Consider the following 20,701-nt stretch of genomic DNA (forward strand, 5'->3'; position numbering starts at 1 on the left):
CTCCAGCTTGTTATGCGCAGAAGCTGCAAAACGTTTCCTTGCCAAGACTTAAGAATATTATAGAAAATGCAATGTTATGATTACTCTATATGGCAAACATCAATGAATGTTCAGGCAGGAATCTTTCGAAGGCATTCCATTTTTTTGCATTGTGATATAAGATGGTCAGCACGTTCGCCTGATCTTACACCTTCTCACCATATTGCGTGGTGATATATAAGGGGATGGTGTACAAGCACCGATAAACAACCATGAATGGATTGAAAGCTGCAAAATAATAAATGAAATTCAACGAGAAATTTTCGAAGAGTAGTGGAAACGCTCGCAGCAATATATGGACCTTTCCCCGAGAATAAACTTCCTTGTTTACTTCGAGATATTGGTCAATCAGCAAGATGCCCAAAGTGACGTAACAATGCTCCCTTTTCGAATCCGCTCAGATACTTTTCTCACTCAGGACAGATTTTCAAGCCTGATCGTAAACATTAACTTGTTTTTGAACTCTATTCGTTAGTTTTCGGAAACTTAAATATAAATCAGATAATTCAATGACTACTCTGTCTTCCTAGGAGTTTTAATTTAATTGCTGTAATAAAAAAATTAGTGTAGACATAGCTTTGATAGCCTAGGCTAAAATTTTTTATCGGTACTTTTAAAAAAGAGATTGTTGTATTGTATGCGATGAATCATAATGATGGTTTGGAACACATACCCCCAGTTTACTGGCGCCAACTCGCAAGAACACTCTTAAAATAACCCCGAACATTTTGCAATGGTAAAATATGGGTAGAATTTTTCGGGGGTCAAAGGTCCGGAGTCATTTTATACATGGTAATTTTCTAATATTAATCTCTAATAATCGACGCTAGTTGGCTGATTCGCATACGATAATTACCATCAATAACATTGATTTTGAGACTTTCCCTCCCAATTTGTTGATTTAGATCTGGGAACATTGGTTGTCGAACCTGACACACACACTATGCTAGTACCGCCATTTTGTTCTTTCTGCATTGCCATTCTTCCCGTCAGTGGGACCAGAATAAACCAACAAATGAAATTCACAAAAGCTCAGAGACTATAACATTGCCCTGGATAAACATGAACTACCTATCTTGCAAAGGTTACGTCAGTAGAGAGTGGATTTGGCACTTAAATTTCTATTTGTAGCTTGTTTTTTATCCTGAAAAAGGCCAACATTTTGTTTGCCACCCAGGCGTCTTTAAGTTGAAAGTCGTATTATTCTGCAGTCTGGCCTTACATTGATCAATGCGTAAACTCTGATAGTTGCAACGAAATAAACACACAATAATGGTTTTATGACATATATTTCGAACTTCGTAAGTATTTTAAAATCGAAGCTTCTGGAAAAACCATTTGTTCTTGCCGGTCTTGTATCTGAAAGATATACATGATAATTCAGTATATTATCACCAAACATGTATGGAACAATTGAATATATACAAGTTTAATCACAATTAAATAGGATATAAGCAGAATATATAGCCTAACTCCATCTCCATCCATTTGGGGATGAACATCAAAAACATAGCAGAAAGGATAGCTTGTGTCTGGGACATCCAGGTATCGCAAAAATTTACAAAGGTTTCGACTTCGACTTGAATGTACTTTCATCAGGCATAAAAAGAATTGATAATTTTCATTTTAATCGCTATGAAAGTTTAATTTTATCGAATGTTGACCTTCAATGAACTCAGCAAGGTGAGGTAAAAATCATTATAGTAAATAAATGTTGGGAATATAATTTGATTATTGCCATGAACTACTATATGGCTCACAAATCTAGAATAAGTAGCGCAAGTACAAGTAAAATTCTTGAAAATTTGCTTTAAAATTTATTATTGCGGACTCAATTTAATGCCTAATGACATATGTAAAGTATAAATTATCCGTAATAATATTTACAAATGAAGATTCAAGTTTTAAAAAAAAAAGAACTGTTGTATGCTTCAAAAAAAGTTAAATTCGGATTCAAAATTTAGTTTTATACTACATGTACATAGTATTGAAAATGTTTTAAAATACTCTTTAAAACCAACAGATCATTCATTTTTTATGAGCCATATTCAAACAAAAAAATATGGAGTACTGAAGCCTGTATATACTGCTTCTTCAGAAGCCACATTCACGTAATAATTGCTAAATCTATTAAAGCGGTGGTTCTCAAACTTCTTTGTATCGGACACTCTTGGAAAAATATGCTCAAGTTGCGATTCCCTAATAAAACATCTTGATACCTTTTACTAAAGACCTTTTTCGAAAAAACGATCATACAAAACATAACAAAAGTCAGTGAAATGGCATTTAATGGGACGGGTGTACTGCTTGTGGTTGAATTGTGAGAGCCGCAGGCATTTACCTTTCAACATTTGCTCGAGATCTATATTTCGTCTAGATTACAACCATGGTAAAGAAGCCTGCTTCACATAAATACGAAGTCGCAAAGGGGATGAGATGGCGCAACAATTTTTAACCAAGAAATGATAATTTTTATCCGAAGAAATCCAAAGACTACTTGCGAATCTTCTTTTTATAATTTCTTGTTCAAATAAAAAAATGTTCAATCACAAAACAGGTACAATTCCACAAAACAAAGAAGAGTTTTGCGACGCACCAACAAAATGTGCTTGTGCGTCGCCCACTTTAAGAACCACGGTATTTGCATTAAAAAGTTTGTTAAAAATAATCAAATAATTCTGTTGGTATCCTTATTAAAAAAGCAGGCCACCAGACCTTTATCTAGAAAAATAACGTGAAAAAGAGAAAAGAAAAAAACTAACCTCTCTTCTAATTTTGATTTAACTTCTCGCCTCGCTTTTCGTCGACCAGCAGGATCTCTGATTGCCTCTTTATTAACAACTTGTTTGTCAATGGGAACGTCAACGGAATATCTATGGTAGACATAGAAAATATTCGATATAGAAGTGTTTCCTACACCATGGAAATTGGTTGAACACCTACGAGTCCAGGTTGGAAATGGGGATATTTAACCCAACCGGGGCTGAATTGCACTCAAGAGAGAAATTTTGCCGTTTCAAGGTAGAATTTTGCTCTGTATTGAGGTAATATTACAAATATTTTTTACTATAACTACAACACATATTCATGAACACACAATCAACTACTTAAACTATACAAAACGAAGGTGTGACTCGTGCCTATAACACTAACATTGAATAAAAAAAATAGTTTACATGCATAGTGAGGGAAGAATAAATAATTCTCAATGGGGCAAAGAAGGAATTGAACAAAAAAAATTGGGAACAACTGCATTAACCAGTTGATAGTTCCAGATGCATGGATGTGCCACTGCCAAACCATTGATCCATCAATATAGTTACTAAATTTGAACATACACATATCATGCTCAAATACCGGTACCGGTAGTTTTATGTTTTCTATTTTGAGACACCTGGAGCTACGTTTGCTGCAAATAAGACTCAGGATAAACAGACATTAGAATGTAGAACACTCGTTTTAGGATTATTTCCATCTCTATTCTGTCAAACTTGAACATAAGAAAACCATGAAGATAACTTCATAATAAAATTTTACTGCTATGAAATTACAAATATCGTTTCGAGACAGGGCGAGTAACTACAGTAAATATATATCTATATGTACAAGAATGGTGCGCAGATTTTTAGAATAATTCAACGCGCCTAGTATAGTATCTTCAAAATGTCCATATTATTATTATTAAATGGCCACCTATAGTATCTATTTAAATTAAACGATCTTTTTCAATGTAAAAAAGATTACTAACATTCTATGATATGGTATAATTCTGTTATTTTTCCAACACTAATTTTCCACTATTTGTACAATAATTCTAGTATAATCTGATTTGAGTTTAGTAAGATAAACTGAGAAAGTGGAACAGTAACTCGACCAAACACATCACAATGTAACCCAGTGTTTATTATACTATTTGTTGACATGAAATCACTGCATGCCATTTGGTTATATCCTTGGGTCACGAAATATCACAAAAATTATTTTTTGAAATATTTGAGCCACTTGATAAACAGAAGCAAAGAAAACAAATAGTGTTGAAATAATATTATAGTGCAGTCAATAAGAATGTTGATACTTATCATTGCAATAAAAAACGTTTATACATTGAATGAATTTGTTTGAATTCTTATGAAAGCAAGACCACACCATACCTTGTTGGCATCAAGTGATTGTAATTGATGACTTTCACAAAGCTCTTCACTTTAGATCGCTTTTTTACTTTTTTCTTTGACATAGGTTTTGTTACTTTGCGAGGGTATCTGTCGATTCCAGCTACGAGAGCATGTCCATATGTACGGTCACTTGTGCCATCGTCTTGATTCTAAACATGAAAACATTAATTTAAAGCAGGAAAACACATTAAACATGATACGATATCTCAATTCTTTAATTGTCTTTCCTGTCACAGTAGAAATGACGTTCCTTTTCATTTGGGTCTTGTGTAGTTTCGTACCTCAAGTGGGCGTAGCAAAACGATTTTTGCACATGTCAATCCTAATCCCCACCTGACTACACCACCCAACAATGACGTCATAGATCTTGTCAAAGTACACCTACGATCGCCCGAAATGGCATCAACGCCAACGATTTTGGAATCGCCGTGACGAGAAAAACTGCTTGCTCGATTTGGGTGATCGTCTGCGCGTCTTGGCTGACAGTTTGTAGTTTGGAGGGTCTTCTTACGTCACTGTGATGAAATTTTTGGATTGCGTAGTCAGGGGAGGGTTGTGATTGACATATGCTGACATGCAAACATTGTTATGCTACGACCAATTAGAAGTACTGGAGGTACGAAACTACATTAGACCCCACACATTTGCACACTAGCATCTTACAAACCCTTTTTCACTGTCCATTCATACCATAGACTAGTGCAATATAGTATTAGATTTATTCTTATTATGGTTGAAACACCCAATGACAATGTAGCGTTTTCCCTGCTTGAACGGGTCTTTAGATGGGCATTCCAAACAGCCTGAAACATAATACTACTGGAATCTGGTATAGTTTAGAATCACAAGTACTTCCGAATACAGTACGGCACACTATCCCGAATCCGGATTTGCGTCTACATTCCGGAAGAGCCAAAATATGAATAGGCGTCTGTGAAACCGGGGGCGTCGAGTCGTCTGCGAGCTCGATGCGTGAGAGCGTCAGATGTCTGGATATGACGTCAAAGAAAGTCACGCACAGATCGACAGTTCGGCACGGCTCTCGAATTTTGCTAATTTGATTTTCGTTTTTTACCGATGTATACTGACCTATATGGTTAGATATACGATGTATTTCTGAATCATTATATTCAGTCTACTGTTGGTAGTGCCTAATTAAAATAATGTCGCGTAAATGCAAACGTCTGTGAATAAAATAATTACTTTTAAATAATATCAAGAGATTATAAAATTATGCGTTTCGAGTAATACGTCTACGAGTCCAACTAATTTTATTATAAGTGTTTGTGACTACATGACATTGTTTGAATTGTCGTATAACGAAGTCAAAAAGATGCACGATATCGAAGTTTTTTTTTCAATAGTTAAATTAATATCGATAGTGAAACTTTGTATGCCCGTTAATACATGTAATTACAACAATTTAACATAGCATCTTCGGTTATTTAGAACTGAAACTTCCAGAACGCACAACGATTACGAATTACGATATCATTTAATAATTATATTCGAGATTTTTATTTAAATTTGAGCGTCAACAATCCATAGTAAAATAAAAGCCTCGATGATTAATTGGATTAAACTATTTTGCCAATTTGATTCTTGTTTTTCACAGACTACGCAAGTTGATCATTTGCGGCATACGAATGCATCAATGCGGCATTATATTAATTTGATTCTTGTTTTTCACCTATCTATTCTTGCATAAATCACGCAAATTAACATTTGCAGTATATGATTGCCTCGACGTGGCATTGAATTAAAATATTCTCGTATTCCGTATACTTCGAAGTTAAACATTCGCGACATATGAATGTATCGATGCCGCATTATATTAGTTTGAATCTTGTTTTTCATCGATCTATACTAGTATAAATTACGCAAATTGAACAATTGCTGCATATGAATACATCGATGCGGCATGATATTACATTATTTTGCTAATTTGATTCTTGTTTCTTGCCGATCTATTATTGTGTAAATTACGCAAGTTGATCATTTGCGGCATATGAATTAAATTATTTTCGTATAAATTAACATTTGTGGCATATGAATGCCTCGATGTGGCATTGAATTAAATTATTCTCGTATACCGTAGCTTTCGAAGTTAAACATTTGCGGCATATGAATGTATCGATGGGACATTATATTATTTTGAATCTTGTTTTTTACCGATTTCTACTAGTATAAATTATGCAAACTGAACATTTGCGGCATTTGAATACATCGATGTGGCATTATATTAAGTTATTTTGCTAATTTGATTCTCGTTTTTCGCCGATCTATTCTTGTATAAATTACGCAAGTTGCACATTTTGCGGCATATGAATGTCTGGTTGCGGCATTAGATTAAATTATTGCTTTATGAACTAATTTATCTAATGCTATATCGAGGCATTAATTTTACTGTTTATCGATTGTGTGTTATCAAAATGTAATTTTTATTATCTCTGATCCATTTATTATCGTTAACACGCCATCCTATCTACATTGAAAATGAGAGAAACACGGCACGCCAAGGTTTACGTCGAGGAACGGTCGATGCGTGCCTGCGTGCGTCGATTGAAATTCAGTGACGTCACACGCCGTCAATCGTTTTTTTGCTCATTTCTCTCGAACGCACCGGTAAAATTTTTTTTACATCGGTAGATCTGATTGTTTTTTCACGAGGAATTCAATGGTGATGGTTTTAGATTGCGCTTTTTGTTAGTTTACTGCGCAGCTTCAATTTATCGATATCGGGAGACAAAATCCGCCAGACGTCCATCGAAGGAGGGGTATTCGATCACCGTTAAAATAGGTTTCTCTAAAGCGAGAGAATGTCTCTCGATCTGTAAAGTGTGCCGTACTGAAATACTATTTTACTAACGAATTTTGCGTAAGTCATTTCTAATCCCTATCTGACTCCATCATCCAAAAATTACATCACTACAACGTACGGACGTAACAATCATGTCATAGAACTTGACTAAGTTTATCTACAATCGCCCGAAATGGCATCTGCGCCTTACTAACGCCAGCGATCTCCCTCATATCCGGATCGCTACGGCAAGAAATATAGCTTGCTCGTAATCGTCTGCGCGCTTTTGATGAACATCAATATACTTTAGGAGGGCCTTATTACGCCACTACAATGATTTTTGGTGACGCAGTCAGGTTGGGGTTACAGGGTTAGAAATGACATATGCAAAAACTGCTAAGCCAGGCCAACTAGAAGTACTTCAGGTACGAAACTATACGGTACCAGACCAGACCAGACCATTGGGGCAAATTAGTTCTATGACTCACAAAGTTGTATGCAGAAACTTGAATAATACAATTATAAGTTGGGATAAATACCTTTACAATGATGGCTTTTCTGCCAGCGTACCTCCCTTGAAGGACAATCACCACCTTGTTGGGTTTCATAAACTTCCCCATCTTTGACGCCTGTTTAAAATACAATATTTTTAAAACATCAACATGCTGGCTTTTTAGTCATATTTCTAGGAATATTCTTTCAAAAGCATTGGATATTGTACCGATAAAGCATAATTCTAGATCCAATCCATATTCTGAACCAACATAATTGATTGAAGCAATGGCCAGTTGGCCGATTTAATCGGGTAAAAAAACTTGATAATTAACGCATACAAACCTACAGACGGGACCGTGAAAAGGCAGGCAAATCGTCCTGTTCAGGTTTTGTTGACATACGGCGCCATCCAGTGAATGGATAAGTTACCTTTTCCAAGCGCAAGGTGAAGCAGATGTTCATGAATATAAATTTGCCATATGGTCAAATGTTTTTTTCTGACCATCAACCAGTTTCATCTGGCAATAATTGGACACATTAGTGGACATAACGATCGTTTTAATATTATGTTGTTGTTATTGTTATTCGTCATCATTATCATTAAAATATCGCTTTTCTGGCGCGGCGGTGTGGCTCAACGGGCTAAGCGTAAGGAATACGCTCGCCACCGCACCTCTAATTACTCTGCGTGGATTCGCAGGTTCGAATCCCACGCAGGGATGGTTATGTGCGAGAGGATTACTGGACTCCCTGCCGTCGTTGGGTGGTTCACGTAACCGCTGGTCGGTTACGGCTTCCTCCACCACCAAGTCCATGCTTCCGAAAAAACAAACAATATAACTAATCCCATACCCGATCCCATACCCGGAATGGTAACCGGACGAGAGGCCGTGGTTCGCCATATGGATAAACCGTCTTATTGGCTTTCCTCTCTCCCGGGATAAATATGTAAATCCTATCCTATACTGGACCAATTGCATTGAAATTTTCAGTGGTTTAAGATGGAATTTTTCTCCAGAAGACTATTACTTTTGGGATAGGATAGGATTTACATATTTATCCCGGGGGAGAGGAAAACCGATAAGACGACTAAATCATATGGCGAACCACGGCCTCTCGTCCGGTTACCAGTCCATGTCGGATATGGAATTAGTTAGCCAGTTGTTTGTTTTCGGAAGCATGAACTTGATGGTGGAGTAAGGCGTAACCGTCCAGCGGTTACGTGAACCACCCTACGGCGGCGAGGAGTCCAGCAATCCTCTCGCACATTATCATCCCCGCATGGGATTCGAACCTGCGATCCCACGAAGGGTAATCAGGGGTGCGGCGACGAGCGTATTCCCAACGCTTAGCACGATGCGCCACACCGCCGTCAAACTTTTTGTGAATCCTATGAGATTTGCTATTTTCATCAAAAATTTCGCTATTTATTAATTATTTTATTTATTATTCACGACTTTTGCTAGTATCCTGTTTGACTTTTATCTCACTTTGATTTAATTTTTAGACTCACTCCCCCAGGATGACGCTGCTCGATAACCTCTACTGGTTTATCGCGCCTCCCTTCACACTGAAAGTATTGTTTTATATGGGATTCGTAGTTATTTTTGTCTATTGTGTACTTTTGGTATGTGATAAAATAAACCACTGACTGACTGACTGACTATTATCATTTAATCATGGGAACACGATTTTTATTCTGGAAATTCTGGAAATTCTTGCTCAAAAACTCAAAGATTTTTAAGGTTATCGGTGTTATATATTATGTTGAGCTTACTATCATAGCTTGTTTACTACTCTATCTGCTTGTGTGCTATATTGTTACGTCACAATGCTGTCTAGTGCCGTAAGTTGTTTTTCCTCTGTTTAGAGGTCTTTTGTTCTGAACTAAGTTGACGGACGGATGTCCAAATAAATAGCGTGCAGTTTTGTAATGAGTCTGTATTCATTACTTGTTATAAAGATATAACAAATTGGCGACGAGGATTAAAAAGCCTTTTTGTGCCGTTTTGTAGCCATTTCTTGGGGAAGGAAGGAAGAAAAATATATCGAAGTTACAGCTTAATTTCGAGGGTAGATAAGAGAACAGTCGCTGGACTGCGACGGAGTTAGAACTGAATATTGCAGCATAATCAGTGACTTTGGATATTCATAGTGAACAGCATTCACTGGACTGGGAACCCAAGGCCTGTTATTATATTGAATTAAACGGCAGTAAATTATTTGAGCATCGTTGAAGCACGATTGCAACTGTTAACAGAATAATGACGTCAGCATCATTGGAAGTTGCGCAATTCAACATTAATCGCCCAGACGAATGGCAACAATGGCTGCGACGATTTGAAAACATGTGCCTCGCCATGTCGGTTGACAACGCAGAGAGAAAGAAGGCGTTATTATTACATTTTGCGGGACCTGAAGTTTTTGACCTGCATGAGAATTTGCCCGCACCGCCGAATGCAGATGAAAATGATAATGTTTATGCCAACACCGTTAAGAAATTGGATAATTATTTCGTGCCAAAGATAAACATTGATTTTGAATGTGATGTTTTCAGGAATGCAAAACAGAAATTTGGCGAAAATATTGATACTTATGTGGCACGTTTGCGTAAATTAGCTGTTACCTGTGATTTTACGGATGCTGATCGTGAAATAAAACAGCAGGTTATTTCTGGTGGATGTGATTCTAGAGTTAGGGAAAAAGCTCTACAGCAGCGTATGTCTCTTCGAGAACTTCTGGATTATGCAAAAAGTCTAGAACAAGCAAAGCAACAAACAAAACAAATTGAACAACGTCACACGAGACCAGAGAAATTATATGAAATTGATGTGCAGCGTGAAAAGAATTCCGATAGCAAATTCAAGCCTAGAGCACCACAGCTTTCTTCGGCTAGAGGGGGTAAGTCTCTTAGATGTTTTCGTTGCGATAGTTCTAAGCACTTTGCCCATGAATGTCCATTTAAAGATGCCAAGTGTTTTAGTTGTGGTAAAAAGGGCCATACCAAGAGTGTGTGTCGATTCAAGAAATCAAGTCAGTATAGACACGGCCAGAGAAGTAAACAATGTAATTCTCAATGTTGTATCGCTGATGATAAGAATACGCCGGGCGAAAGTGAAACGAATGAAAACTCTGGTTCATCATACGAATTACATCATACAGTGTCGTCCGTGCAAAATAACAATGTGGGTGTGAAATGCAATCCAATCTATCTTGATCTTGACATCGATGGCAAAAACATTTCTTGGGAAGTAGATACAGGGGCTACACTATCTGTCATGTCTTTAGTGCAATATAAAAAGTTGTGGCCAAAAGCAGAATTGAACCACACCGATGTTAAACTGTCTACATACACGGGGGAGTCTATTCCAGTAGAGGGAGAAAGGGATGTTACTGTAACGTATCAAAATGGTAACCCAATGGTATTGCCAATCACTGTGGTAAGAAATAGTAACCGCTGTAAACCATTGCTGGGGAGAAATTGGTTGAAACATATCAAACTTGATTGGAATTCAATTTTCAAAATTAACTATTCTGATGTTAAAATCAGTACACTGCTTGATAAGTATCCTGAATTGTCTTCACCTGGATTAGGTTGTGCAAAAACTGAAGCTAAATTGGAGATTGATGACAGCGTTAAGCCTAAATTTTATAAACCACGACCTGTACCTCTTGCACTCAAAGAATTGGTCGAAGCTGAACTTGATAGACAAGTTGAAATCGGTGTTTTGAAGCCATGTAAAACATCCGATTGGGCTGCACCTATGGTTACCGTATTAAAAGCTGATCAGAAGTCAGTTCGGCTCTGTGGAAGTTATGACTTGACTGTAAATAAAGCAAGTCGTCTCGAGCAGTATCCATTGCCAAAGGTGGATGAATTATTGACTAAATTTGCTGGTGGGGAAAAGTTCTCTGTTATTGATCTGAAAGAGGCATATCTGCAGATACCATTGGCAGAAGAGAGTCAAAAGTACACAGTAGTTAATACACATAAGGGATTATTCACGACAAATCGTCTTGTTTATGGAATATCAAGTGCCCCAGCTATATTCCAGAGATATCTTGAAACACTGCTGGGTGACATAGCAGGTGTAGGTGTTTTCCAAGACGATATTGGAGTAACCGGTTCTTCTGATAAAGAACACATAGCCAGATTGGAAGAAGTTTTCAAGCGTCTTACAAATGAAGGTCTAAAAATTAATCCAAACAAATGTAAATGGATGGTTTCGGAAATTACTTATCTTGGATATCGTATAAATAAACTTGGAGTTCAACCAACTGAAGATAATCTGGGAGCTGTTCTGGATGCCCCAGAACCACAAAATATACATCAGTTGCGCTCATATCTGGGGATGCTTAATTATTATGGTAAATTCATTAAAAATTTATCAACTGTTGCTGCTCCTTTGTATGAACTTCTTCGTTCGAATGTTCGATGGCACTGGAATAAAAGGCAAGTGGAAGCTTTTAAGAAAACGAAATCGCTATTGTGTAATGCTCCATGCCTTGCTCATTTTGACGGAAATGCCGCCGTCATTGTTTCTGCAGATGCCAGTCCTTATGGAATCGGAGCAGTTTTATCTGTAATAACGCAGGAAGGAGAACGTCCTGTGGCTTTTGCATCCAGATCTTTGTCAAAACCAGAGCGTAATTATAGCCAATTGGATAGAGAGGGATTAGCTCTAGTATTCGCTGTTACAAAGTTCCATTCATTTTTATATGGAAGACCGTTTGTTTTGGAAACTGATCACAAGCCACTTCTCGGTTTACTTGGGAAGAATAAGCCACTTCCTGATGCAGCTCCACCGAGAATGATCCGTTGGAAAGTATTACTTGATGGATATCAATACGAATTAGTGTATGTTCCAGGTAAAAACCAAGCCAATAGCGATGCACTAAGTCGTTTGCCTTTGCCTGTTAAACCGGATTATATACCGCCTTGTGGTGATGTAGTGAATCTTCTTGAAGCAGTCGATTCTACCCTTGTTAAAGTTGATGCAATTCAGTCTTGGACGAGAAGAGATCCTGTACTGTCCGCAGTTATGCATCATACTCAAATGGACTGGCCAAAATCTTCTGACATAGACCCAGAATTACAAATTTATAGAAGCAAAGAGACGGAACTAAGTGTCCATGAAAATTGTTTATTTTGGGGTTGTCGAGTAATTATTCCGCCACAAGGAAGACAGAAAGTGTTGCAATTACTTCACGATGGTCATCCTGGTATTTGTTCTATGAAAAGAATTGCTCGTAATCATGTATGGTGGCCTGGGGTGGATGCTGATATTGAAGAGTTGGTGAAATCTTGCAGTTTGTGTCAACAGTTACGTCCCAGTGCACCTCAAGTTCCTGCTAGCCCATGGTCTTATCCTAATGGTCCATGGCAAAGAATACATATGGACTATGCCGGTCCAGTTGATGGGAAAATGCTTCTTGTCATTGTTGATGCGTTTAGCAAATGGCCAGATGTGTGGATTACATCGTCAGTTTCTGCTCATGAAACTATTGAAAAAGTCAGACTTTCATTTGCTACACATGGATTACCACTAGTTGTAGTCACTGACAACGCTGGTTGTTTTGCAGGAGACGAATTTGCAACATTTCTAAAGGCAAATGGAGTGAAGCACTTGTTTTCACCACCGAGACATCCGGCTTCTAATGGCCAAGCTGAATCAATGGTAAAACAAGTTAAACTTGGATTGAAGAAACAAGCACCAGCATCTTTGTCAGTCAGACTTGTTCGGTGGTTATTTAAATACCGAACTACACCACATACAACTACTGGTCAGACTCCGTCGGAATTACTTTTTCGTCGTAAGATTTGAACGCATCTTGATCTAATCGCACCTTCATCACGTTTGAAGAAGTCAGCAGAGAATGTTCCAAGTGGAATAATAAGAACTTTTCACATTGATGACCCAGTTTTTATTACAGAAGTCGTTGGATCTCGTTTCAAATGGTTACCTGCCACAGTAACTGAAGTTATGGGTCAAATGTGTCGTGTTCGTTTGAACGATGGAAGAATTTTTAGACGTCATCTTGATCATATTCGACATCGATTTTCTGCTGATGATGTAATGGTACGTGAAGGGAATCAAGATTTTAGAATGAGTGAGAGAATACCAGCTGCAATTCCAACAGGAATACCTGATGTTGATGTGGGAGATAGAAATTCAACTCCTACCTCTACTGCTATTGAAGAGACTGATGAATCTCAAAATGACAGAGACAATGTGGACCCAGTTCCTAATTTTCCAGAATCGTCCAGTAATTCAAACATACCTTATAAAACAAGATCTGGCAGAATATCAAAACCGCCAGAAAAACTATCTCTATAAGAAGTTTTATAATTTTGTACTGGACAGAATTATAGTTGTAAAAGTTTCTTTGAATTACTTAGTTTCTTTGTGAAATTCTGTACGTTGCTTGTATATTTGTTTTTGCAATATTTTATACCATTTGATTAGGAATGTTGGAATTCGGGTAATTGTGTTGTACATTTATTTTTAATATTTGGTTCTTGAATTTGTACAATATTTCCAAAAAGGGGGGAAGGAGTGTTATATATTATGTTGAGCTTACTATCATAGCTTGTTTACTACTCTATCTGCTTGTGTGCTATATTGTTACGTCACAATGCTGTCTAGTGCCGTAAGTTGTTTTTCCTCTGTTTAGAGGTCTTTTGTTCTGAACTAAGTTGACGGACGGATGTCCAAATAAATAGCGTGCAGTTTTGTAACGAGTCTGTATTCATTACTTGTTATAAAGATATAACAATCGGTACGCGTAATGTTGTGAACTACTGCTTCGCTTGCTGTCCAAATAATCGTAGACTGCGGTATTTTACCGTTATGATACCGTAGTAACTCGAATTAGTTGGTATTTCAATTCACGTTGAAACGGAATCGTCACAGAACCTGGAAAATCCGTGTACCTGTAACAGTGCCGATATGAAAGCCCAAACATCTCTTGAAAGCGGGTCTTACAGTCACAGTTATAATCAATGTCTTTCAACATGGGGCACAATATCTCGAAAGCGGGGCCTACAGTCACAGTTAATATCTTTTAATAGGGGGGCTTTTTTGGAAATAGGTAAGTAAACTGTGCCGTACTGGGTACGGGTACTAGTAGGTCACGTTACCATAGCCATGTAGCTGTTTCACTGTTCACCTTCGTGTAGGATACTCTATGGTTTTCGGTGAAGGGATGATGAATTATCCTACGTGCCCATATATTTGAGCATAGCTTTCTTGTTTTAATCAATTGGTTTAATTTGGAATTCTAGAAACCATATTAAAGCCTAAATTATAATTATACTAAACGAACATATTTTATTCAACTTGTGCCGGTAGACTAAGCTTATTCAGATTCAGATATATTTATTTTTGTTGTGCAAAACCAATATACGATATGGAATAAATGAGAGAGAGAGAGACAGATTTTATTTCACAAATAATGTCAAAACTATGAAACATTTGTAGCAACAGAAACAAAACAAAATGATCCAATAATAATTAGTTATCATTATTTGTGAGGGTCAGTAGCCTATATAAAACCGGTTAGGTCACCGAGGATCCTAATCCGTGATGTAGCCTATATAAGCGTAGTAGTATATATTTACGATATAAGAAATCAGTCAGATAAAGCATTAGCGATGAAAAACGGATAAAAATAAAATACATTTGTGCGAGTCGGCAATTTATTATTCCAAAGTTAATAATGCAAGTCGTGGTGTGAATAGGTCACATTAAGTTTTGGGGTGCGGACAAGTCCAGAGAATCAGGACAAATATTAGTATTAGTTTTTCAATTATTTATTATAGTTTATGTAATCAATGACATTAAACAACATGATAGGCAACTCTGGCGTCACTCCACAAGACTACAGGCAAAACATTGTATTTCATGATACGCTCCAATGCACATATTTCTCGTCGCCTTTCGCGTCCGTTTTCCGCTCGCTTTTGCTACTCGGCGTCTTTTTTACGTGTAGTACCTGCCTTTTTGCGCCTGTAACGAAACAAAATAATCTCTATATCTAAAAAGTTTTGCTTACTTGGAAAGCTGGAATAACAGGCAAGCTGTAAAGAGCAATTCTGGACATCATAGACGTTTTTTTTTTATCAGAGAAGATTACAAACGCGATAGCGGAAAGATTTGTGTGGAACATTTTGCAGATAATGACAAAGTTAGTAATTTTTATGTTTGCGCTTAATCATTGAAATTTCATTTAAAGAGGGTGTCATACAAAACTGTGCTGCGATACAATTCCATAACACAAAGTTTGCATCTATCGAACTTGCTTTTGTAGGTGAATTTATTAGACATATTACATATTCAGTTAATCGTAGGTAACATTGCTGGTACATAATGCATCGTAGATAGGTTTGTTTAAATTTAGGAATTTAGCTCATAGCCCACTAATTAATATTATCTTCTATGCAGGAGGTTGCAGGGCTGAATTCAACTTGCAGCCTTACCGATCACCTGACGATGCTCATTTAGTTTGGCTCAAGCAAGTCTTCTTGAAATGCTTGTGTGGATGGAAACTACCCATATTTTTTGCCTTCCTCCGATTTTAGACAAATTTATTCTGAGGGATTTTGCATATAATTCTCACTGATTGTTGGCTGTTTATAATTCCTATTGATTGTGAATTCTGATTATAACAATGAGTTGAAAATTTTTTTACCTAATTTACTGGCACCTTTTTCTTGTCAATACTCCAAGCTGAGGTAATAAACATGACAATACATTTATGTCATCTGGAAGCAAAATATGCACACTAATTAATAGTTTGGCACATTGAGATAATACATCATGACAGAAAATACAAGTTAAAGATATGTATGACCATCACATGGTAATTAAAATTTAAAAAAATTAATAGGGGCTGTGGAGTATGGAAAGTTCAAGACAAAGAAAAGAACAAATGTTCATAGCTCATGAACTCTCAATTTTGCCTCCATTGCTTTGTGAAGGCCAATATATTTCGAGTGGCTGAATTGGTTTACCTTTATGATAGCAACGATTTTGTATTTAATATAGCGAGATTATTTCAATTTAATTGAAGTGATATAATTTCCCAAAGCAATGCTTGAATCGTCTAGAATAGATCAGTGGTGTCAAACTCATGGGTTTTCGAGAGCCGCATTGCATTTTGAAAATTGTAAAAAGAGCCGCAAACAGTTTTTGATAATGTATACTTAAAAGATATTTTTAAGATAGTTTTAGTTTGTGACATATATTGTGATGCAACTAAACAGTTGGATTAAGTTTTATTATTTTCTTCAATTTCAAATGCAATTACATATTAATATTTGCATTCCACTATTATTGCAACATTTGCAAGTTACAGTATTTATTATAGAAAATCGTAAAATTCTATGTACAACCATCAAAATCATTTTTGAACAAGCTTTGAATAAGGAAAGAATAATACATACACTAAAAATAACTTAATCTAAATATATGAACCTAAAATTAACAAAAATACTACAGTATAAACTCAATGTTTTAATAATTACATTTGTCCTGGCGTTTGGCATCTTTTTTGTGTCACCAGCATACTAAGGCCAGTCTGAAATGATTTTATAGTACCAACTCTAACTAACGAGGCCACATGATCATGGGTTTATCTGGATCTTTACGAATGTTTAATTAATTCCAGTAATGCAAAAAAGTTACTTTTATCATTTCATGTATAGATCAGTAAAAAAACAAATGACAGATTTTTTTCGACAAGACATTTCGCACTACATTGCGTGGCATAGGATTGCTTGAATTATTATTGATATTGATTTTTAGTAACTAAGTCGTTGTATAATTATATTAATATACAAACACATGGAAATTTTCTATTCGAAGTTGGTCTTCGAATTTGTCATATTGACTGCTGAGCTTATTGTGTTTTTTGATTGTATTGACGGAAATATGACAAATTAAACAATGTGCTTCAGAATTTTGTGAAGAGCAGAAATGTTACAACTCCCATTTTCTTCGAAAATGCCACCTTCTTCTTGTACTTTGCGTTTAATTTAATTACTCAAGTGTTTTATTCAAGTATTCTTTTGCTAGCTTGATGTGTATTCTTAATTGGGTCAAAATGTGGACAAAAAAATTAATATTCCAAAACTACTTTCAGTAAATTGTTTTCTGTGTGAATAATCAATTTCACTTTAGAAAGTTTGAAAAATCTATTACATTTAGATAAAAAAAAAAAACTTCAAAAATACTATTACAATTATTGTTAAGCGTTCGAGGGCCGCACTGGAAGCCGCGAGTTTGAGATCCCTGGTCTAGATTGAAGTTGTTCAAAAAATATATGATAGTATTTTATCATGAATGATGATTATACCTCTTCCGGAATTTCTTCTATAGTACTACCAAAAGTTGATGAACCAAATATAACACAGGTGCAGTGAGGTACCCGTAATCCTCATTTCCAAAGCTGTTTTAAGTATGTCTGGCGTGTTTTGTGCCTTTTTACAAATAAGACCGCTTATGCAATCTTACGCTTTGGAATTTTTAGTTATTTTCCTCAAGCCCTGCAGGATGTGGGGGCCATACACAACTCTACCGAAGGGTCAAATGTCTTTGCATGCCTCCATAGGTTGTTTTTCTATTGCAATTTTCTATTTTCAATTGCATTATATTTCTTGGAATCACACTGTCACTGATATGTCGCCAGACTTCTGATATCTCCCCGTCTGCTATAGTTGTCCTGTGAATAAATAATAGGAAATTGAGATTAGACGAATAGTTGAAAGTTTTGCTTTATGTCGGCTTAATTTCTTGATTGATATACTTACTATTTCTGCTATTGCCTCTTGTGCTGCAAGAGTCTCACAATGCTTAGACAGGTTTGTCCACAACTTTCACATCTGAAGAAAGAGAGGAGATTTATTAATTTTCGTTAAGAATAAATAAAGCAGTCTATATGATTCAGAATGGAAAAGCTAATAAATCCAATATCTCATGTTTTATTTAAAAAATATTTTACTGAATTTGGTATATAAACCAACTAATAAAAGGGTTTAGTCAGAAAATTACAAGCATTCGTGGCTCCAAATACTTGAGAAATCAGACTATGCAATATAGACCGGTATGAGTGAAATGTTAGGTGAACTTGTTAACACTTTGATTCAATACGCAAATAAAAGTGAATGCGTAATAGTATGTTACAATGAGCAGCAATCAACAATGAGTATATATCCTCACTGATTAAAAAAATCTAACTGGAGGTGCATGAACTATTTGAAACCATAAGGGGTAAGTAAATATGTAATTTCGGCAAATGGGCAACTACGTACCGTACTGAATTAATAACTTCGTAGTATTTGACAAAGGCTGGCTTTCCCACATGTACTTAACAGTGCGATGCCCGGGTGTGATATACAACAATAGTATTCACCTTACCTTTTACCGATTTCTTTTTACCCCAACTTTCAAAAATATCATTAAAATCGACAACAACTGTCAAAGCAGACACGAACACCATTCGTGCTACGCCTTGAAAGCAGCACACATCCGCTCGTTTTCGTCTCGTCAAGTATGTGCATTGGAGCGTGCTATCGAATACGATCTTCGGACAAAAATGCCGGAGTTGCGCATCATGTTGTTTAATGTCATTGATGTAATTAAATATTCACTAGACATGTACCCGATTCAAATACATGGAAAAATAAAAATAATAATAATGCAATCAGATTATCACAGACTCAGCAATAATTAAAAAAATAGAAATATCTTTAACAATGGCTATTTATTATTATTATTCGCTATTTGATTAAGATCTTGTAAAATAAAAATATTATAAGTTAACTTATAACTCAAGAACTGAACAATGGATGCACCAAAACCTCCATCAAGAGAAAAAACATCTAGCAAAACCAAGAATACATCTGTAAAATCACCAAAAACTAAGCAACATCAGAGTGAAGAACGGGTTGAAGAGCATGTACCAGGTTCCAGGACTGATTCCCCACAATACAACGAAATTGTGAGTGGGATATTACCTGTCATCACAAGAAATATCATAAATGCTATAACACTTCAACTCCCAGCAATGATAGGCCAATGTCTTGAGGAAAATCTTGAACACTCAGACAACTCAGACATTCTCACTCCTATTACACCCAACATCCAAGAGATACTTAATGATCTGAGCCTATCCATGAGGGACATCAGAGCTGAACTATCCGATATAAAAGAAAGCCAAACATTTCACACCAAAATGTACGATGATTTGGCTGAAAAGAATAAGATCTTGGAAAAACGAACAACTGAAAACAAAAGAACAATTGAAAGTCTTCTAAACAGAATTTATGACCTAGAAGATGATTTATATTATGTGTCAGAAAAACTAGAGGATCAAGAGAGGAGAGGACGCCTGGAGAACCTTGAGTTTCATGGTATACCTGTTGAACAAAATGAGGACACTGATGAAATTGTTTGCAACATCGCAAAGTTGGTTGGTGTCAACATCCAAGCCAGCGATATTTCAGTGTCCCATAGAATGCCAACAGGAGGGGAAGGAACAAGAACTCCAGCTATAATTGCTAAATTTATTCATCGCAAGAACAAAATTAAAATCTTCGAAAAACGAAAAGTTCTCCGCTCAGTAAGATCAAGTTCACATTTTTGTCAACCATCAAAAATTTTCATCGCAGAGAATTTAACAGCTCTTAATAAAGACTTATACTTCAGAGCAAGAACTGCAAAAAATAATTGTGGTTATAAATTTATCTGGACATCGAATGGAAGAGTATACGTAAAAAAGAACGCTGACATCAAAAACTCTTTAAATATTCGATGTGATGAAGACCTCTCTAAAATCCAATAATTAATGTGAGTGTGATTCTATATATTTACAACTAGTTAATTTATACTGAACTAGCGTATTATACATGTGAAAATTTACTGGCATCATGCCAACCAATAGGATCATGCTCTAACCTAGCAATACCCCATCAGTTGCCTGATCAGACGTATTGTGCACTTGCACATAACTCAAAAATCTTGTATGAAATAACTAAGTGTGTGTGCGAAAATATAGAAGTGTCAAATTTAAGAACAACTAGTATGTCTTTTCAAAAAAACTGTATTATTGCATTTCATATGAATATTCGGTCTCTCCAAAAAAACCATGATTCTCTAGTGAATTTACTATCTGAATTTATTACCCCCCCTCATCT

The 20,701-nt window shown here is 36.2% G+C and overlaps 1 protein-coding gene and 1 long non-coding RNA gene across 2 annotated transcripts; both read right to left on the reverse strand.

The window, feature by feature from the left end:
* Positions 1–1,309: 1,309 nt before the first annotated feature.
* Positions 1,310–7,908, reverse strand: LOC120342941 (large ribosomal subunit protein eL27-like). Its single transcript, XM_039411999.2, has 5 exons — positions 7,849–7,908; positions 7,551–7,640; positions 4,191–4,360; positions 2,802–2,912; positions 1,310–1,398 (listed from the first exon to the last, which is right to left on the reverse strand). Exons 2-5 carry the CDS (start codon positions 7,629–7,631, stop codon positions 1,350–1,352), a joined length of 411 nt encoding a protein of 136 aa, XP_039267933.1. The 5' UTR covers positions 7,632–7,640; positions 7,849–7,908; the 3' UTR covers positions 1,310–1,349.
* Positions 7,909–17,789: 9,881 nt separating this feature from the next.
* LOC144425543 (uncharacterized) lies at positions 17,790–19,126 on the reverse strand. Its single transcript, XR_013477534.1, has 3 exons — positions 18,924–19,126; positions 18,317–18,388; positions 17,790–18,228 (listed from the first exon to the last, which is right to left on the reverse strand). It is a non-coding gene; the product is annotated as an uncharacterized LOC144425543 (long non-coding RNA).
* Between the last annotated feature and the right edge of the window lie 1,575 nt (positions 19,127–20,701).

Source organism: Styela clava, chromosome 1, assembly GCF_964204865.1.
Source record: "Styela clava chromosome 1, kaStyClav1.hap1.2, whole genome shotgun sequence".
NCBI lineage: Eukaryota > Metazoa > Chordata > Ascidiacea > Stolidobranchia > Styelidae > Styela > Styela clava.